At 45.8% G+C, this 21,802-nt stretch overlaps 1 protein-coding gene across 1 annotated transcript in view; it reads left to right on the top strand.

Annotated features, from left to right (window-relative positions):
* The window catches only part of LOC132883301 (histone-lysine N-methyltransferase PRDM9-like), a 322,553-nt gene that overhangs the window by 289,251 nt on the left and 11,500 nt on the right, over positions 1-21,802 (top strand). The window contains exons 14-15 of the mRNA XM_060916743.1: positions 6,106-6,277; positions 10,542-10,813. Of these exons, the coding sequence (XP_060772726.1) occupies positions 6,106-6,277; positions 10,542-10,813 (444 nt within the window). The remainder of the gene's footprint in view (positions 1-6,105; positions 6,278-10,541; positions 10,814-21,802) is intronic.

The raw sequence follows: 21,802 nt of genomic DNA, 5'->3' as shown, positions 1-21,802 counted from the left end.
CTTCAACCCACCATGTCTTGTCTTTATGACAGAGTTACAACATAAAGCTACCTGTATTCTTAAAGATGGCTCACACCCTTTGCATGGTGAGTTCCAGCTCCTTCGCTCTGGTCATCGTTTTGGGGTCCCTAAGGGAAGGACAAAATGGTACAGAAAGAGCTTTGTACCAACAGCAATTGTATTGCTGAACAGTAAGGCCCAGACGTGAATAATTTTGTTCATGCTGAACAATTGATGATGAAGTACTTTTTAAAGATCACACTGAATTCCTGCCTGCACAACGAATTTACCAGTACTTCGGTATGGTACAAATAAAGAAACCTTGGACCCACCCTCCATTCTCAAACTGCCGCTAGGCCATGTCCCCACTGCCACATACCCCCATCGGTCGACTCTGGCCGGGGAGCCATCCATCCTGCAGTGGACTTCCCCTTCAATGGAACAGGAAGTCTGCCACCACCATCTGTACCCCGGCCTGTGGACCACCTCGAATGTAACCATGTAACCTCCTGGAGGGTGAGATACCAATGGGTGATCCGCACACTGGCATCCGTCATGCGGTGGAGTCACTGGAGGGGCACGTGGTCTGAACAGAGAGTGAAAGGGCACCCCAACAGGTAGTATTGGAAGGTGAGGACTGCCCACTTGATGGCCAGGCACTCCTTTTTAATGGTGCTGTACATACTTTCGCGCATCGAGAGCTTGCAGCTGATTTACAGTTCCTTGCTCTCCACCTTCTGGTACAAAACGGCCTCCAGCCTTCTGTCCGATGCGTCTGTCTGTAAAATGAAGGGGAGAGAGAAGTCAGGGGAGTGTAAAAGCCCCCCACCCACGACACACACTGCAGCTTTTACCTTGGTGAAAGCCTGTTGGCACTGCTCCGTCCACTGGACCGGATCTGGTGCTCCCTTTTTAGTGAGATCAGTCAGTGGGCTGGTGACATCTGACTTAGAGGTCTGCGCGGGTCGGATTTTTCAGTCCCGCTCCCGCCCGCATTGTGCAGTCCCGCTCCCGCCCGCAAAGAATTATGATTTTCAGTCCCGCTCCCGCCCGCGCCTACAAAAAAATTATGATTTTCAGTCCCGCTCCCGCCTGTGCCTGCCATATTTTGTCCCGCTCCCGCCCGCAAATCCCGCATGATGCAGACGTTCGCGTTATTTCTCAGGAAAGTTCTTGTCTTGACACAGCGTGATGATGCCCCGCTCCTTACTTTGAGTGGATTTGAGCATAAATATCTACAGCTCACGTTCACGTTTATTATTTACCTTGTTTCTGAATTCAGCATGTAGTGTCTCTAATAATAATAATAATTAGTGCTGTCAAGCGATTAAAATATTTAATCGCAAATCGCACATTTTTATCATATGAGAAACCATTGTAATTCTCTGATCAGCATAAAGTGAATGGGCTTGCTTTGTACCAATGATGTGTGGGTTTTTTTTTTTTTATTGCAAAGCAGAGCTATTAAGAGAAGTGAATTGATTTACTGCTTGAGTTAGTCTACAACTCTAATCAGAGAGACAGGTTACACAGTGATGGTAGGCTTGACTCTGTTATCCCAGAAATCCTTCCTGTAATATGCAAATTTGGCCGTCTCTGATTGGACAGCCAAATTTGCATATTACAGGAAGGATTTCTGGGATAGCATTGAGTCAAGCCTACCGTCAGTGTAACCTGTCTCTCTGATTAGAGTTGTAGACTAACGCAAGCAGTAAATCACTTCACTCATGGTTCTCTTGCTAGCTGGGCGTGAACTGCGAGTCATTAGAGTGATCAAAGGATTTCCCGTTAGGGTGATCAATGGCAAATTTAAGATTCCATTCCTCACTCAATCTGGCAATCTGACTCTCTGCAAATTTGGGCATCTTAAAATGTTTTTATTAATGCCAAATAAAATATCCAGCACAAATTATATATGATAGACATAAATAAATAATTTATAAATTTTATTTCAAACACGTTTTTAGTTAGCGGGACTGCAGCTTATCACCGCTCCCGCCCGCGCCGCATATGTGCAGTCCCGCCCGCACCCACAATGAGCTTTCAAAATTTGTCCCGCCGCACTGCTTTGCGGCTGGTCCCGCGGGAGTGCAGGGCTCTAATCTGAATAATTAGGCATGAACCTAGGATAGTAGCCAGCCAGCCCCAGGAACTGCCTCACCCCCTTTTTGGTCTTGGGCCTCGGGCAAGCCGCAATCGCAGCAGTCTTGTCAATTTGGGGATACACCTGCCCATGACCCAGATACTGTACTTCCACCCACCCAATTGCATGGTTTTTTTTTTTTTTGGGTTAGCTGTGAGACCCACATGCCTCAGTGACTCTAGGACAGCCCTAAGGTGTTCAAGGTGCCGAGGCCAATCATTGCTGTACGTGATAATGTCATCAAGGTACATTGCCACATAGGCAGTGTGGGGATGGAGGATATTCTCCATGAGCTGCTGGAATGTGGCAGGAGCCCCAAATAACCCAGAAAGAAGCTTGACAAACTGGTGTAATCCAAACGGTGTGGAAAAGGCCATTTTCTCTCAGGATAGAGGAGTCAAGGGGATCTGCCAATATCCCTTTGTTAATTCCAGTGTCGAATAAAAGTGAGCAGCATCTAACCGATCAAGCAATTCATCAATGCGAGGCATTGGGTATGTGTCGAATTTAGACACCACGTTGACTTTTTCCTGTAGTTTACAAAGAACCGGATCGATCTATCAGTCTTGGGTACCAGGACCACCGGGCTGCTCCAGTCACTGTGTGATTCCTCAATCACAGACGTGGAAGGAGAATACGGGAGGACACCACTGGTGCGGTGGGCCAGCTGTGGGGAGCCAGCCCCCGTCTCTGTGGTGGGGGAATGGGGTGGGGACGGGAAGAGAAGGGAGAAGAGGCGACCCATCCGCCTGCTGTCGGAACCGGCATCAGATGGCCCTCCACCAACTTGATGGCTTGCTCCAGGGACGCTGAGCGATGACGCTGGACCCAGTCTGCCGTTCCTTCTGGAAGTTGAGCGATTAAACTGTTCCAGTGTCACCAGATCGATGATCCTGTTGGTGTCATGGTCTTCCACCCTCAGCCGCTATTGGTCGAATGCGAACGGCCGGCTGACCACCTCCAATGTCCGTGTCCAGAAGCACTGGCGATGTTGTTCCGGAGAGTGGCCGACACACTGCGGGATGGCTCTCTTCAGGTCGGTGTATATGAGCTGGCTGCCGGCGGCGAGCTGCTGTGTGGCGGGCTGTGCCTCGCCAGTCAGGAGCAAAAGTAGGCATGCTGCTCGACTGGCCACCCCCACACTTCGGCTGCTGGCTTGAAGTGAGCAATTAAAGCCTTCTGGATCATTGTACGGGCCCATCTTTGTGAGAGTGCTGTGGGGAGGGTCCGCTGCGGTCGAGGTCCCCGACAACACAAGCAGATGCCGGAACGCTTGGCGATCTTCCTGCTGGGCCAGTATCAAGGCTTCAAAGCATTGCTCTTGTTCCTTCCGGAGGGCGGTCAGTGCTTGATTCTGGTTCTGCTGGGCAGTAGCGAGGGCATGGATGAGATCCTTCAATGGGGAAGACTTCATGTTGTGGTTCCCTTCTGTACTCCTGGGTTTCGGCACCACTCTAATACAGGGAGTGCAGAATTATTAGGCAAGTTGTATTTTTGAGGATTAGTTTTATTATTGAAAAACAACTATGTTCTTGATGAACCCAAAAGACTCATAAATATCAAAGCTGAGTATTTTTGGAAGTTGGAGTAGGGCTTTCTTAGTTTTAGCTATCTTAGGAGGATGTGTGTGTGCAGGTGACTATATAACTGTGCATAATTATCAGGCAACTTAAAAAACGAACATATACCCATTTCACTCATTTTCACCAGGGAAACCAATATAACAACTCAACATTCACTAATGTACATTGCTGGCATTCAAAAACAAACAACAACAAAAAATCAGTGACTAATATAGCCGCCTTTCTTTACAAGGACACTCAAAAGCCTGACATCCATGGATTCGGTCAGTGTTTTGATCTGTTTGCGATCAACATTGCGTGCAGCAGCAACCACAGCCTCCCAGACACTGTTCAGAGATGTGTACTGTTTCCCCTCCTTGTAGATCTCTCATTTTATGAGGGACCACAGGTTTTCTATGGGGTTCAGATCAGGTGAACAAGGAGGCCACGTCATTAATCTTTCTTCCTTTAGACCCTTTCTGGCCAGCCATGCTGTGGAGTACTTGGATGCGTGTGATGGAGCATTGTCCTGCATGAAAATCATGTTTTTCTTGAAGGATGCTGACTTCTTCCTGTACCACTGCTTGAAGAAGGTGTCTTCCAAAAACTGACAATAGGACTGGGAGTTGAGCTTGATGCCATCCTCAACCCGAAAAGGTCCCACAAGCTCATCTTTGATGATACCAGCCCATACCAGTACCCCACCTCCACCTTGCTGGCGTCTGAGTCGGACTGGAGCTCTCTGCCCTTTGCTGATCCAGCCACGAGCCCATCCATCTGGCCCATCAAGACTCACTCTCATTTCATCTGTCCATAAGACCTTAGAAAAATCAGTCTTGTGATACTTCTTGGCCCAGTCTTGACGTTTCATCTTGTGTGTCTTGTTCAGTGGTGGTCGTTTTTCAGCCTTTGTTACCTTGGCCGTGTCCCTGAGTATTGCACACCTTGTGCTTTTTGACACTCCAGTGATGTTGCAGCTCTGAAATATGGCAAAACTGGTGGCGAGTGGCATCTTGGCAGCTTCACGCTTGACTTTCCTCAGTTCACGGGCAGTTAGTTTGCGCCTTTTTTTTCAACGCGCTTCTTGCGACCCTGTTGACTATTTTGAATGAAGCGCTTGATTGTTCGATGGTCACGCTTCAAAAGCTGGGCAATTTTAAGAGTGCTCCATCCCTTTGCAATATATGTCACTATTTTTGACTTTTCTGAGTCCGTCAAATCCCTCTTCTGACCCATTTTGCCAAAGGAAAGGAAGTTGCCTAATAATTTTGCACACCTGATATAGGGTGTTGATGTCATTAGACCACACCCCTTTTCATTACAGAGATGCACATCACCTGGTATGCTTAATTGGTAGGAGGCTTTCAAGCCTATGCAGCTTGGAGTAGGCCAACATGCATAGAGAGGGTAATATGGTCAACATACTCATTTACCTAATAATTCTGCACTCCCTGTACGTCCCTCATGTGGATGGAGTACAGAAGCATGGCAGGCGAGAGATGACGTTCTCTCACACCTTTTTAATTTTCGTGTTGTTTTTCAGCTTTGACATCCGTTTAGGTACACAGACGTGTGCGTACACACAGTTGTGTTTTGGTCTGGGGAAATCTCTTCTCTCTGCTCTCTCCCTCTTTTTCTGTTCTCCACAGTCACTGCAACAAACACACACACACACACACACACACACACACACACACACATTTAATTGACAACAGGTGCATTGACTGCCACTCACCTTCCCTGGCCCCGCCCTACATTCACAAACTGACACTAAGCCATGCCCCACTGCCACAAATGCGTTTGAAGTTCTTCATACTAACTGTCCAGGTTTTTGTGTCATGCCGAGATAATCATTATAAAGAATCGCGATGCCTCCTCTGCCAGTTAGACGAGGCTGGTGTATATAACTGCAACCAGGAGGACTAGTTTCATTTAATGCTGCAGACTCCTTTGGTTTAATCCATGTTTCTGTTTAAACACAGTACATTAAACTGCTGATCAGTAAGAAGTTCATTAACAGTTCGTGCTTCAGACATAAGAGAGAAAATATTTAAGTCTTACCTTTTACAGTAGGTCAAAGGTGCTGGCAGTGGCTGTACAGTCAGTATGATCTAATTTTATATTAATTAGATTATTAGAACAAACTCTGAGCATTTCTACTTTTTTGTATAGCTCGGGGAACAGGCACAGTCTCAATGTAATGAATCCTGTGTGATGACTCTGTGCAGGTAGCAGACAGACAGTTTAGCCTGTCCGTCTGCTCCCTGGCCTTGGCTCTGGATTGTCGTGGATTAACTAGGCCTGTTCTGAGACTATGAGCTATGCTGCGAGAAATGAGAGCAGCATCTTCCCGGGTGGGATGGATACCGTCCCGCCCTAACAGATTTGTTTGATCTTTAGCTGTGTGAGGACATGAAAACCGAGACATCCATGGATGGAGAGACTTCAGAAGCCTGTGTGAAGAAAGGGGAGACGCTGGAGCTGAATATCTACAGCTATGGAGCCTATCTCGACAACCCACCTGAAGGTCTCTCCGTTAAAGTGGAAGATCCTGACGATAAAGACTATCTCTGTAAGACATTAGGCCACTCTGGTGCTCAGTAACACTCACTCTTTATTCTACCCTGCACACTATCTGGTGCACTAAAAGTGCAATACAGTACATTTGGCATGTAGCCTCAGTCTCTCTTAATTTTAATCAACAAATTTGACATTGAAATTTAGATTTTTTTTATTGATTAAAGTATGAACTTTGTTTATAGAGCATGTAACATGGTAGCGAGGAGGGAGAGAAACTGTTTATTTATTTATTTTAAAGGAACAGTCCACCGTACTTCCATAATGAAATATGCTCTTATCTGAATTGAGACGAGCTGCTCCGTACCTCTCTGAGCTTTGCGCGACCTCCCAGTCAGTCAGATGCAGTCAGACGCGCTGTCACTTGGCCAATGGTATTTTTTGGGGCTGTAGTTAGATGCGACCAAACTCTTCCGCATTTTTCCTGTTTACATAGGTTTATATGACCAGTGATATGAAACAAGTTCAGTTACACAAATTGAAACATAGCGATTTTCTATGCTATGGAAAGTCTGCACTATAATGACAGGCGTACTAACACCTTCCGCGCGCTTCGGCAGCGCATTGATACCTGAGCTCCGTATCAATGCGCTGCCGAAGCGCGCAGAAGGTGTTAATACGCCTGTCATTATAGTGCGGACTTTCCATAGCATAGAAAATCGCTACGTTTCAATTTGTGTAACTGAACTTGTTTCATATCACTGCTCATATAAACCTATGTAAACAGGAAAAATGCGGAAGAGTTTGGTCGCATCTAACTACAGCCCCAAAAAATACCATTGGCCATGCTGAGCCTAGCTACATTGCTAACAGGAGTGACAGCGCATCTGACTGACTGGGAGGTCGCGCAAAGCTCGGAGAGGTACGGAGCAGCTCGTCTCAATTCAGATAAAAGCATATTTCATTATGGAAGTAAGGTGGACTGTTCCTTTAAATACTTTAGTCGTTATAAACTGAGGATGTTAACCTGAACAAAAAAAGCATGGAATATCACACGATGGGTGTGTATTAAAAAAAAAAATCTATGCTGCGTAGTTTTATTTTCATATTACAGCATGGCCCAAAATGTATGATTCCCTTCAAACCATAGTGATTTGCTTGTTATTTGCAATTTTTAATTTATTAATGAATGACACATTCAATGTTTAATTTGTTTCTGTTTACATTAAGTGTTGCAGAATGTCTGTCATTCTCTCCAGCCACTCCTGTGTTTTATTCTGAGACAAAAAAAAAAATGTGGGATATCGTGTGACCTGAGAAACCAGAAAGCACAAAGTCCTCTGTCCTGAAGACTCTTCCATCTTGGGGAAATTTACTGACTGATACCTGGGTCTCCTTCCATAAATGTTAAATAAATGTGTCGTAACGTCTTCACCACATTAGAAGATTATAAGGTTTTTTTTTTTCCTCCCTCTTTCTTCCAACTGTTTGTCGTCCAGTGTGGTCACCTGCTAGTATCCACCCACTAGCCAGGTCTCTCGAACCATGTGAGTGAAGGCTAACACGTACTTCCTCCAAGACATGTAAAGCCATCAAACTCCTCTTTTTCAATTGCAGCTCATGCTGTGTCACATGATAGCAAAACACACCTGGAGGACAGTGCTATGTGCTCTGTTCCCCACATGCATAAGCTCGCAGAAGATCCCAACCAGCTGTGATTTAATAGGGGACAGAGTGTATGCCCCTTATTATGCCTCTGGAATGGAATGTTCAGTCAGAGACAGTGGGTGTGAGAGACAGGAGTCCAAATATACAGATTTTGGGGCATCACAGTGGCGCAGCTCCGGGGTCCTGGATTCGATTTTAAGCTCGGGTTGCTGTCTGTCCCCGTTGGACTGTGTTGGACTATTTATTTATTTACTTACTTTCTTAGTTACTGTGTGGACAGAAGAAGAAGAAACTTTTTATTTGTCACATGCACACTTCATGCACAGTGAAATTCATCCTCTGCATTTAACCCATTTGAAGCAGTGAACACGCACGCGCACACACCCAGAACAGTGGGCAGCCACACCAGAGCGCCCGGGGAGCAGTCAGGGGTCAGGTACCATGCTCAAGGGCACCTCAGCCCAAGGCCGCCCCACGTTAACCTAACTGCATGTCTTTGGACTGTGGGGGAAACCGGAGCACCCGGAGGAAACCCACGCAGACATGGGGAGAACATGCAAACTCCACACAGAAAGGCCCTCGCCAGCCGCTGGGTTCGAACCCAGAACCTTCTTGCTGTGAGGCAACCGTGCTAACCACTACACCACCGTGCCGCAGTTAATTTTGTTTGCACCTGCATGTGATTTTCATAACAAATTTGGGAAATTCTGTTCCCCAGAAGATAAGCAAACAAGTAGCTGAATTTAAAACAACCCTGACCAGGCAAGTCCTAAGAGAATACTGTAAATACATCATGCAGTGCCAGAGTCATGTTAATGAACATTCGTTTTATTTTGCTCTGCAAGCTTTGTATCTGACCATTTGTTTACTCCCACAAGGAAGTAAAAAAACTCATATTTGTATCCAGTACTGGCACAAAATATGGAAATGCCTAGGAAAAGATCGATTTTTGCATACTTAATCCGTGCAAATGACATCAGAATCTGCACTGAAGGCAACTGAAATACATTATGAAGATACAGAGACACCTTTTAACCACAATTTTATACTTTACCCATGAAAATACTAGCAGTTTTGGCCATCGTTGTATGATAAACAACATAAAAATATTGGAAATAGTATCTCTTGTTTAGTTTAGCCCCAAAAACCACAATCACTCCTTGTTGGGCAATCCTACCATGATATGCTAATTATTCCACAGGTGAAAACCATTAACTAAATCATGTGGTCTCTACAAATAATTCATTAGAAAAAGTATTTATCCTCTGACAACAGGCAGAAATGGCATCAGAGAGAGAAACTATAGAAGAGCAGCGTATTAGGATAAGTTTTGTGGGAGGAGGGCCATTCATAATGAGCCATAGCAAAGAAACTGCATGTGACCCACAGTGCTGTCTGAAAATGCCTCAAGCATCACCAGAAGACTGGGAACTTCAAGAACATTTCAGGCAGAGGAAGGAAGACAAAGTTGACTAAAGCTGATGTCCAGTACCTCAAAACTACATCCCTACAAGAGAGGAAGAAATCCAGCAAGGAACTGGCACAGGACCTCCAAGATGCTACAGGCAAGGATGTCTCCCCACACCTGGTTAGGAAGATGCTCTCAGCAGAAGGCCTCAAAGGTCATGTGTCAGTGTGCAAAACTTTTGTTGAGAGGTGGAAATAAGCAGAAGAGACTTAACTGGGCAAAAATTCACAGGAGTTGGACTTCTGAGCAGTGGAAAAGGGTCCTGTTCTCAGATGAGAAGAAATTTTGAATTATTTGGCAACGCTATGCAACAGTAAGTCAGGTGCAGAAAGGGAGAAAGATGCAAGGCAAACTGTATTTCTCCCACAGTAAAACATGGCGGAGGGGTCCTGCAAGTATGGGGAGCCATCACCTACAATGGAGTTGGTCATCTCTACAAAATAGATGGGACCCTCACTGCTGACAAGTACAGACGAATCCTTATCCATCATGCTGTGGCTTCTGGAAGAGCTCTCATTGGCAACAACTTTATTTTCCAGCAAGATAATGACCCAAAACACACAACCAGGATGGTTAAACAGTATTTACAAAACAAAGAACAAGATGGCAGCTTGGCAATTCTTGATTGGCCATCCCAAAGTCCTGACATGAATATAATTGAGCAAGTCTGGAACTACATGGAGCGAGAGAAGTTGAAAAGGGCTCCTTCAAACCTGCCACAGCTCTGGGAAGTGTTGCAAGATGTATGGAGATCAATTCCACTTGATTTTATTCATAAACTTTATGATGGCATGCCTGATCGTGTCAGTGCACTTCAGTGTCAAGGGGTTCCATACCAAATATTGATAATATTTTAGAATGATTTACTCTGGTTACTTGTAACATCTCTTTGTTATGATGAAAATGTTTAGTTTATTAAGAGAACTTGAGAACAAAAGGTCAAATTGTGGTGTTTTGTCATTTTGGTAGGTATTTCCATATTTTTTGCCAATACTGGTACTTTGTTGTGTCCTGTTTGATCCCAGTCCTGATGGACACCTAGTCTCAACCAGATGCTCAGTGAACCTTACTGGCAAGCTTTCTTAGGATAATCTTTATACAGTGCTAATGTACCGTATATGGTCTTAGATAGACACACACATTTGGGCCTCATTTCTTCCTGTTGTGTTTTCTCTACTCCCAGACTGTGAAGTTTGCAAATCCTTCTTCCTCAACAAATGCGAGGTTCATGGACCACCCCTCTTCATCCCTGATACTCCTGTTCCCATGGGAGTCCCTGACCGAGCCAGACAAACACTTCCTCCTGGGCTAGAAATCCAGAAGTCCAGTATTCCTGATGCAGGCCTGGGAGTGTTTAATAAGGGGGAGACTGTTCCAGTAGGTGCACACTTCGGCCCCTGCCAGGGAGAGCTGGTGAACAGAGAGGAAGCCAAGAACAGTGGAGACTCCTCGGTTGTGAGTTTGTCATAAATTTTATTATAAAGACTTTTTATTATAAAGATTTATTTGGCCCACATCATGTTTACCCTTCACCCAAACGGAATTTGGAACTCCTGCCAGTTTGGGGTGCACCTCTGCTGGAGTTATGCCTGTGGAAACAGAGACAAACAGGCCACTATGGCCGGGGTTCCCAAGACCCTGGTCATCAGTGGCTAATATTACGCTGCGCTTAACATGGCATGACTTTGTTGTAGACCCCAAGCTTTTTGCAAAACAACACACTAGGGTCCTCTGTTTGGGACCACTCATTGCCATTGGCTGCGCACTTCTTGACCCACTTCCCCACGTCTTTCCAATGGGCGGCTCGCGGTTTTGCTAATGAGACCTGGGGTATAGAATTAACAATGTCAAAGAGATCATGTTGGCAGCAGTCAACCTCGGAGTCCTCTGTTATGAGGCCGCGCATAACATGTTTGAGAACACTGCGATGAGCATTGATGCAGCTGTTCGGACAACGAGTAAAATGGACCTGCACAGCACAATAATGTTTAGACCAATATGTAGTTTTGAGGGTCAATCGTTCACGTGCATGGGGGTCTGCAAACCAAGTATTTTCAAACTCTACATCTTGCCCTTGGTGAACATGTGCTGTGCAATGTAAATCTTCCTCTTTCCTATAGTCTGTGTCAACTGATGAGGTTTTCAAGTGTGCGAGCTGTACAAGGTGTTTGGGAGTTTGTGTGAGTTGATCTGAGCAGAGCCGCCAGACATACACATACAGAAGGTTTCCAAACCCATACTGCACACTGCACATTTCACTTACTTCAATAGTTAGTCCATCTGGAGTGGACATGAGATTTACTCCTAATTTGCACATTAAATCACGTGCTAACAAATTTACTGGACATGTATGTGGGATGAGAAATGAGTGGGACGTAACTATTCCTCCCTCGCTTTCACACGGGAGGTTGACGGAGAAAGTTTCGGTTACAGGTCGTCCTGAGATGCCCACTGTCTGAATAGAATTTGAGCTGAGCGGTGGGTCTACTGGAAGTACCCCATGTTGTATCACTGAGTGTCCTGCTCCAGAATCTACTAAAAAGGTTAACACATGCCCACATACAGTGAGGGGCATACAAGGGAGTTTAGAGAAGGGAGTAGTTGTGTATTTTAACAAACTTAATGCAACTTCAGGTGTATCTATTTGGACTGGTGTATCGGGCATTTCTGTGTAGTCTTGCTGTTGCATGCAGGTGCTGCTACTAATGTGTTTTAACGTTATGTGAATGTTCCTGTCTATGTGTATGTGTATCATCAGGTGTGTGCGTGTATTACCTCCCCTGTTCTCTGTGCGGGGCCTGTTCCTGGAATCCGCCCATCAGTCTGCTTTGCTGTACTCCTCACAGGGCCTCTGGCTGCTTCTGTGGAGACAATCTCGAGCAATGTGTCCCTTCTGATTGCGGTTGTAGCAGGTTGCGCCTTTTATCCAGGACGAGTCACCCCAGGTCGTCCTGCCTCGGCCCTACCTCGACCTCTTCCTCTAGGTCCAGGCTGAGCAGTCTGGAGAAGAGTGAGAGTGGCGGCGTGTAGGTCTTGGGCCGAATCCCATTTCACCCCTTGGACCAACCCCTTGGCCCTTCCCCTCCATTTTGCGCATTCACGTGAAGGGGTAGGGGTATCTCCATCCCAGTTAACGCGGAGGGGAAGGGGTAGGGCTTCTGTACCCCTCCAAACGGAGATTTTCCTGGAGCTGACTCCGAACGAAGGGGTTTGAGTGATTTCCCACAATGCCATGCGGATTTCAGCGAGATTTCATGCGGATTTCAGAAAGATGGCGGTTCCCGCGGCGAAAGATTGTCATAAATGTATTTTCTCCATTATTTACGTGTTTTAAGTTGTTATCCAGAGGAAACACGCCGCTTGATTAGCTTTCGAGCTGAGAATGAGCAGCGATTTCTGAAATCCAAGCTGCTGCTAAAAAGCTTTGGGAGTGAGTATTGTTTTCGTTTGCTTGACTGCGTACGTTTTGTTCTGTTATTCTCGCTTTTATTGTTTACATGAGTGTTCTGACACCTCATTCTGTCGGATGTGGTGCATGAAGCGCCAAAGATATCCCATTCAGTGGTGTTAGTTAACAAATCACACCCTGCCAGCAGAGATTTCTGGTTCTGCCTCTGTCTGACTGTAGCGGCTGGTCGCAGCCAATGACGCATTTGGTCGCGTTTTGCCAACGTAAACGCTGACGGAGGTACGCGATGACGTATGCGATCGTTGAAGGGCTATCCCAATACGTAAGGGTTGAATTTCAAGCCCTATCCCTTGTAGCTCAGTTTCAAGGGGAAGGGCCAAGGGGAAGGGGGAGGGGTAGAAATTAGAATTGGGATTGGGCCTTGGTCTCTTTGTGCCGACTTTGTCTTCTTCTCTTTCAGCAGTTTTTCTGCATGCACAGCGTACTGCTCGATCTTGGTGAGGCTCAGGAGTGCCCTCCACTGCAGCCAGGGTCATGGGCCTGGTCAGACCACTGTGTGTTTTTTTTTTTTTTTTTTTTTTTTTTTTTTTTTTTTTTTTTCTCATGCGTGGCGGTGAGACGGGCGAGAAATGCTGACACCACTTCATCATCTTGCTTACACATACTGATCTTAGTAATGTCTATGTTCAAGGGAAAGCACTGTCCAGACGAGCACAGAGAGCAGTGATGGTATCTCTATACTCACCATTGCCAGCTGCGCTCCAGTTTGGTGTAGTCATTCGCTGGTCAGCTTCCGGCCACTCTCTGGAAACCTTGTTCCAGTCTATACCCATCTTGGTCATGAGTAGGCGGCGAAGTTCATGGGTGGTCGGTCGGAATTCTCTGCAAAATATCAACAGCTCATTACCAAATCTCTTTCCTCCTACCTCTCTCACATTGGGAAGAGAAGCCATGCTTTCCTTCATGTCAGCTGTCGTCCAGGGTCTGCGGACTAGAAGCACGCTGTCGGCTCCAGCCACTTCCACCATCGGAAGATGAAGAACTTCAGACTTTAGGTTACAGCCTTGTGGACCCACTGGTGAGCATGTGGTCAGGTCCAGGAGGGTGTCTCTTCCATCACCATATGCAAGACCGGATCTCGTGTGTGATGGAGAAGCGCTGAGAGGCGCTGAGGCTGGAGGCAGCTGGTAGGCTGGGAGAGATTCCAGAGGCTGTTTTTTTTTTTTGTCTTGACTTCTCTCCCTTTCTGTGGGTGAAGCGTTTGTGGGAGTGATGCTCCGCCTTGCTGAGGAGGCAGTGTGTGTCGGGGTGGTGGGGCAGACTCCAGGTCAGGGTCCATCTTAAATTTCAAACACTGAGAAGAGGGTGAGAGCCCTGCCTGTCGTGTCTCTCTTTTGTACTTTCTCTTAAGTATTTCTTCTTTCCATTCAGAAAACGCCCTCCAGTCCCCTAAGAACTTAACATTATCTGCAGACTCTTCTTTTTCCTTCTGTTTCAACTTTTCTTCTAACTGTTCTATCTGTCTGGGACTAAAACTGCCCTTCTCAGGGAATTCTAAGTCCTTTACCCATATATCAAACTGTGCCAAATAATCCTCGCCATACGAGGTTTTCATAAACTGGATGTTTGGGCTGTCATGGAAACATCCAATTCTTATTATAGCACGTAGCCTCACACTTACTTGCTTTTTTTTTTCTTTCCCTAACTTACCATTTCTGTTCCTCATTGTACACTATTATATCAATAGGTTATGACAACATTGGCTGAGTTTTATTTATCAGGATCACAAGAAGAATAGGTTGGACTATGTCCAAAAATGCGACACAATAATCCTTTAGGTGTGTTCTTATTAGTAAATAATTTATCTGGCATTTGCCTTAAGCTAAAAGTAGGTATCATTTAGCACAACAACCTCAAAGACAACTCACGCATGTGTACAAAAGCTGTTTCTCTGTTTCAGAATTTGGAGGAGGACAGTACTCTGTTAATTCATCAATATTTTGCGTGCACACCGGTGTGTCTTTGTGTTTTCACGATCTAACCTCTCTATCCCATTCCTCCGACGGGCCAGTTGTTCACACAGGACAAAGGGAGCAAGATTCAATTCCTACGAATCGCTGAACGTGAATCCGTCGAAACGCAACCGTACTTCACCTCCTCAAGTAGGCGAGTGATTACCCAGTCGTCACTTTGGCGGATAATTCTCTTACACAACCCAATAAACTACTCGCGGTTTGTCGTCTCAAAATTGTGTTTTATCCGTTGTCTGCAAACATATTGATTGATACTCTATACTCACCATTGCACCATTGGTACTCTATACTCACCATTACTCTATACTCACCATTGCTTAGCAGTCCTCCTGGGCTCGGACAAACTTCTGCCCGTCTCTTATATCAGTCTCCCTTGACTGGGACAATCTCTGTCCATTTCTTATATCAGTCTTCATTGACTAAGACAAATCTCTGTCCATCTCTTATGTCATTTTTTAAATACTAGGACAAATCTCTGTCCATTTCTTGTATCATTCTTTAAATACTGTTTCCACTAATTTCTTTACACAAGAATGCAAAGGTATCACTTACTGGTTTGGTGAGCCCTGATGGCCTGGTCTCTCGTCCGAGTTCTCAGCTCCGCACCGTAGCCTTGGGAATGTTCCGTCGTCCGAGGATCAGATGCATAGGGCCCACCCAGGGACGCCAAATTGTAATGGAAATTTCTAATAAACACTTCAGAACGCTTAGCAGTCGTCTTTTCAGTTATTTATTATAGTAGATCATATAAACAGATATATAAAATAGGAAGGGAAAGAAGAGAAGATACCACTTCTGATGCCGAGAGTACCCGCACTCTGAGTTGTGTTTTAGGAATGTTATCTATTATACTCTGAAGGCATTCGCTCACTGCTTGTGTCTTCAGGTGATTGGCTCAAGACTTTCTTTGAAGCTTTACTAATGAGTGCACTTGGCATGCTTTGGTATGTGTAGGCAGATGCAAGTTAGGGAGAGCTCAAGCTCCCTGCTTATCACCACCAAGGTCAGGAAAGGTGGTTACATCATGAGAAGATGCGTAGTTAGGACGAACTCAAGCACCCTGATCATTACCACCAAGGCCACAGAAAAGCGATTACAACATTGGAAAAAAACATCTTTCTCAGTGCATTAGGCCACTTGAGCTCAACACACAGAAACACAGAGAATAGGAATGTTCATCCACTAAATTTCCCTCACATTCTCCCCCCTTTTTATCCTACAGGAAAATAATTGCTAAAGGAAAAGAAATGTACACAATTTCAGTGACGAGAGTTCCCAGAGAGATTCGACTTAACACGTCATTGAGTGTACAGGGATAATGCTAAGGCTGTTTTGTAAGACATGGACGTCTTAAGTTAACGTTAGCAAGCTATATACATAGATCAGGAATAATAGAACAAGAAATTCCCTCACACTCTCCACACATTTTCTCAAAAGTTGGAGTCACACTTGTCTTGATTCACACAATGTGTCTACCTAAACGATAGGATTTACAGTTTTTGCACAAGAAGCCTTAACGTGACAGGTTCACAGCCCAACTGCTCCATTGACTCCCATTATATTCTCGACAGTGCTTTGACGAAAAAATCAGAAATGTCAGTTGGTTTCAACTCGCTCTGTTGTCCACAATTTTTACACTAGGGACAAAAAAATTACGTCAATGTCTTCATGAGAGCCTTGTAGCGCTCAGTGTGAAAGAATTTTGTGAATACCTCCTTTCGTTTTCGTGTAAATCACTGTTGTTTGAGGAGAAGAAAATCTGAGAAAAAGCTCTCTTTGCCTGACGATACCGTCATTGTAAGTTTGTTACGCAATAATGAATACAGCCATGGTCCAGTCTTGGAGGATTTTATTAGGTGGTGTGATCTATCTTTCTTGGTGCTTAATACATCCAAAACAAAGGACATGATTATTGATTTTTAGAAATCAGACTCCAAACCATGATCCCACAGTCATCAAGGGCCAATCTGTTGAACGCGTGGATAATTACAAGTATCTTGGGATTGTCATTGATGATAAATTGACTTTTAGCAAGAACTGCGAAGCAGTATGCAAAAGCGGTTGTTTTTGTTCAGAAATTGTTCCGTTTTAACATTGATAAAACTATGCTGACCCTATTTTATCGTGCTTTTATTGAGTCATTGTTATCTTTGGCCTTCGTGTCTTGGTTTGGTAATCTGTCACTACAGGACAAAAACTCCCTGAACCAAATAAATGGGCTGGGTGGCTAATTGGGAAGCTTCAACCCACCATGTCTTGTCTTTATGACAGAGTTACAACATAAAGCTACCTGTATTCTTAAAGATGGCTCACACCCTTTGCATGGTGAGTTCCAGCTCCTTCGCTCTGGTCATCGTTTTGGGGTCCCTAATGGAAGGACAGAATGGTACAGAAAGAGCTTTGTACCAACAGCAATTGTATTGCTGAACAGTAAGGCCCAGACGTGAATAATTTTGTTCATGCTGAACAATTGATGAAGTACTTTTTAAAGATCACACTGAATTCCTGCCTGCACAACGAATTTACCAGTACTTCGGTATGGTACAAATAAAGAAACCTTGGACCCACCCTCCATTCTCAAACTGCCGCTAGGCCATGTCCCCACTGCCACATACCCCCATCGGTCGACTCTGGCCGGGGAGCCATCCATCCTGCAGTGGACTTCCCCTTCAATGGAACAGGAAGTCTGCCACCACCATCTGTACCCCGGCCTGTGGACCACCTCGAATGTAACCATGTAACCTCCTGGAGGGTGAGATACCAATGGGTGATCCGCACACTGGCATCCGTCATGCGGTGGAGTCACTGGAGGGGCACATGGTCTGAACAGAGAGTGAAAGGGCACCCCAACAGGTAGTATTGGAAGGTGAGGACTGCCCACTTGATGGCCAGGCACTCCTTTTTAATGGTGCTGTACATACTTTCGCGCATCGAGAGCTTGCAGCTGATTTACAGTTCCTTGCTCTTCACCTTCTGGTACAAAACGGCCTCCAGCCTTCTGTCCGATGCGTCTGTCTGTAAAATGAAGGGGAGAGGGAAGTCAGGGGAGTGTAAAAGCCCCCCACCCACGACACACACTGCAGCTTTTACCTTGGTGAAAGCCTGTTGGCACTGCTCCGTCCACTGGACCGGATCTGGTGCTCCCTTTTTAGTGAGATCAGTCAGTGGGCTGGTGACATCTGACTTAGAGGTCTGCGCGGGTCGGATTTTTCAGTCCCGCTCCCGCCCGCATTGTGCAGTCCCGCTCCCGCCCACAAAGAATTATGATTTTCAGTCCCGCTCCCGCCCGTGCCTACAAAAAAAAATTGATTTTCAGTCCCGCTCCCGCCCGTGCCTGCCATATTTTGTCCCGCTCCCGCCCGCAAATCCCGCATGATGCAGACGTTCGCGTTATTTCTCAGGAAAGTTCTTGTCTTGACACAGCGTGATGGTGCCCCGCTCCTTACTTTGAGTGGATTTAAGCATAAATATCTACAGCTCACGTTCACTATTTACCTTGTTTCTGAATTCAGCATGTAGTGTCTCTCTAATAATAATAATAATAATAATTAGTGCTGTCAAGCGATTAAAATATTTAATTGCGAATCGCACATTATCATATGAGAAACCATTGTAATTCTCTGATCAGCATAAAGTGAATGGGCTTGCTTTGTACCAATGATGTGTGTTTTTTTTATTTTTTTTTTTTTTATTGCAAAGCAGAGCTATTAAGAGAAGTGAATTGATTTACTGCTTGAGTTAGTCTACAACTCTAATCAGAGAGACAGGTTACACAGTGATGGTAGGCTTGACTCTATGCTATCCCAGAAATCCTTCCTGTAATATGCAAATTTGGCCGCCTCTGATTGGACAGCCAAATTTGCATATTACAGGAAGGATTTCTGGGATAGCATTGAGTCAAGCCTACCGTCAGTGTAACCTGTCTCTCTGATTAGAGTTGTAGACTAACGCAAGCAGTAAATCACTTCACTCATGGTTCTCTTGCTAGCTGGGTGTGAACTGCAAGTCATTAGAGTGATCAAAGGATTTCCCGTTAGGGTGATCAATGGCAAATTTAAGATTCCATTCCTCACTCAGTCTGGCAATCTGAGACTCTGCAAATTTGGGCATCTTAAAATGTTTTTATTAATGCCAAATAAAATATCCAGCACAAATTATATATGATAGACATAAATAAATAATTTATAAATTTTATTTCAAACACGTTTTTAGTTAGCGGGACTGCAGCTTATCACCGCTCCCGCCCGCGCCGCATATGTGCAGTCCCGCCTGCACCCGCAATGAGCTTTCAAAATTTGTCCCGCCGCACTGCTTTGCGGCTGGTCCCGCGGGAGTGCAGGGCTCTAATCTGAATAATTAGGCATGAACCTAGGATAGTAGCCAGCCAGCCCCAGGAACTGCCTCACCCCCTTTTTGGTCTTGGGCCTCGGGCAAGCCGCAATCGCAGCAGTCTTGTCAATTTGGGGATACACCTGCCCATGACCCAGATACTGTACTTCCACCCACCCAATTGCACGTTTTTTTTTTTTTTTTGGGTTAGCTGTGAGACCCACATGCCTCAGTGACTCTAGGACAGCCCTAAGGTGTTCAAGGTGCCGAGGCCAATCATTGCTGTACGTGATAATGTCGTCAAGGTACATTGCCACATAGGCAGTGTGGGGATGGAGGATATTCTCCATGAGCTGCTGGAATGTGGCAGGAGCCCCAAATAACCCAGAAAGAAGCTTGACAAACTGGTGTAATCCAAACGGTGTGGAAAAGGCCATTTTCTCTCAGGATAGAGGAGTCAAGGGGATCTGCCAATATCCCTTTGTTAATTCCAGTGTCGAATAAAAGTGAGCAGCATCTAACCGATCAAGCAATTCATCAATGCGAGGCATTGGGTATGTGTCGAATTTAGACACCACGTTGACTTTTTCCTGTAGTTTACAAAGAACCGGATCGATCTATCAGTCTTGGGTACCAGGACCACCGGGCTGCTCCAGTCACTGTGTGATTCCTCAATCACAGACGCGGAAGGAGAATACGGGAGGACACCACTGGTGCGGTGGGCCAGCTGTGGGGAGCCAGCCCCCGTCTCTGTGGTGGGGGAATGGGGTGGAGAAGAGAAGGGAGAAGAGGCGACCCATCCGCCTGCTGTCGGAACCGGCATCAGATGGCCCTCCACCAACTTGATGGCTTGCTCCAGGGACGCTGAGCGATGACGCTGGACCCAGTCTGCCGTTCCTTCTGGAAGTTGAGCGATAAACTGTTCCAGTGTCACCAGATCGATGATCCTGTTGGTGTCATGGTCTTCCACCCTCAGCCGCTATTGGTCGAATGCGAACGGCCGGCTGACCTCCAATGTCCGTGTCCAGAAGCACTGGCGATGTTGTTCCGGAGAGTGGCCGACACACTGCAGGATGGCTCTCTTCAGGTCGGTGTATATGAGCTGGCTGCCGGCGGCGAGCTGCTGTGTGGCGGGCTGTGCCTCGCCAGTCAGGAGCAAAAGTAGGCATGCTGCTCGACTGGCCACCCCCACACTTCGGCTGCTGGCTTGAAGTGAGCAATTAAAGCCTTCTGGATCGTTGTACGGGCCCATCTTTGTGAGAGTGCTGTGGGGAGGGTCCGCTGCGGTCAAGGTCCCCGACAACACAAGCAGATGCCGGAACGCTTGGCGATCTTCCTGCTGGGCCAGTATCAAGGCTTCAAAGCATTGCTCTTGTTCCTTCCGGAGGGCGGTCAGCGCTTGATTCTGGTTCTGCTGGGCAGTAGTGAGGGCATGGATGAGATCCTTCAATGGGGAAGACTTCATGTGGTGGTTCCCTTCTGTACTCCCGGGTTTCGGCACCACTCTAATACGTCCCTCATGTGGATGGAGTACAGAAGCATGGCAGGCGAGAGATGACGTTCTCTCACACCTTTTTAATTTTTGTGTTGTTTTTCAGCTTTAACATCCGTTTAGGTACACAGACGTGTGCGTACACACAGTTGTGTTTTGGTCTGGGGAAATCTCTTCTCTCTGCTCTCTCCCTCTTTTTCTGTTCTCCACAGTCACTGCAACAAACACACACACACACACACACACACACACACACACACACACACACACACACACATTTAATTGACAACAGGTGCATTGACTGCCACTCACCTTCCCAACTTCCCTTGAAGTTCTTCATACTAACTGTCCAGGTTTTTGTGTCATGCCGAGATAATCATTATAAAGAATTGCGATGCCTCCTCTGCCAGTTAGACGAGGCTGGTGTATATAACTGCAACCAGGAGGACTAGTTTCATTTAATGCTGCAGACTCCTTTGGTTTAATCCATGTTTCTGTTTAAATACAGTACATTAAACTGCTGATCAGTAAGAAGTTCATTAACAGTTCGTGCTTCAGACATAAGAGAGAAAATATTTAAGTCTTACCTTTTACAGTAGGTCAAAGGTGCTGGCAGCGGCTGTACAGTCAGTATGATCTAATTTTATATTAATTAGATTATTAGAACAAACTCTGAGCATTTCTACTTTTTTGTATAGCTCGGGGAACAGGCACAGTCTCAATATAATGAATCCTGTGTGATGACTCTGTGCAGGTAGCAGACAGACAGTTTAGCCTGTCCGTCTGCTCCCTGGCCTTGGCTCTGGATTGTCGTGGATTAACTAGGCCTGTTCTGAGACTATGAGCTATGCTGCGAGAAATGAGAGCAGCATCTTCCCGGGTGGGATGGATACCGTCCCGCCCTAACAGATTTGTTTGATCTTTAGCTGTGTGAGGACATGAAAACAGAGACATCCATGGATGGAGAGACTTCAGAAGCCTGTGTGAAGAAAGAGGAGACGCTGGAGCTGAATATCTACAGCTATGGAGCCTATCTCGACAACCCACCTGAAGGTCTCTCCGTTAAAGTGGAAGATCCTGACGATAAAGACTATCTCTGTAAGACATTAGGCCACTCTGGTGCTCAGTAACACTCACTGTTTATTCTACCCTGCACACTATCTGGTGCACTAAAAGTGCAA

This window comes from Neoarius graeffei, chromosome 1 (assembly GCF_027579695.1).
Source record: "Neoarius graeffei isolate fNeoGra1 chromosome 1, fNeoGra1.pri, whole genome shotgun sequence".
NCBI lineage: Eukaryota > Metazoa > Chordata > Actinopteri > Siluriformes > Ariidae > Neoarius > Neoarius graeffei.
This window is presented reverse-complemented; position numbering and strand designations above follow the sequence as displayed.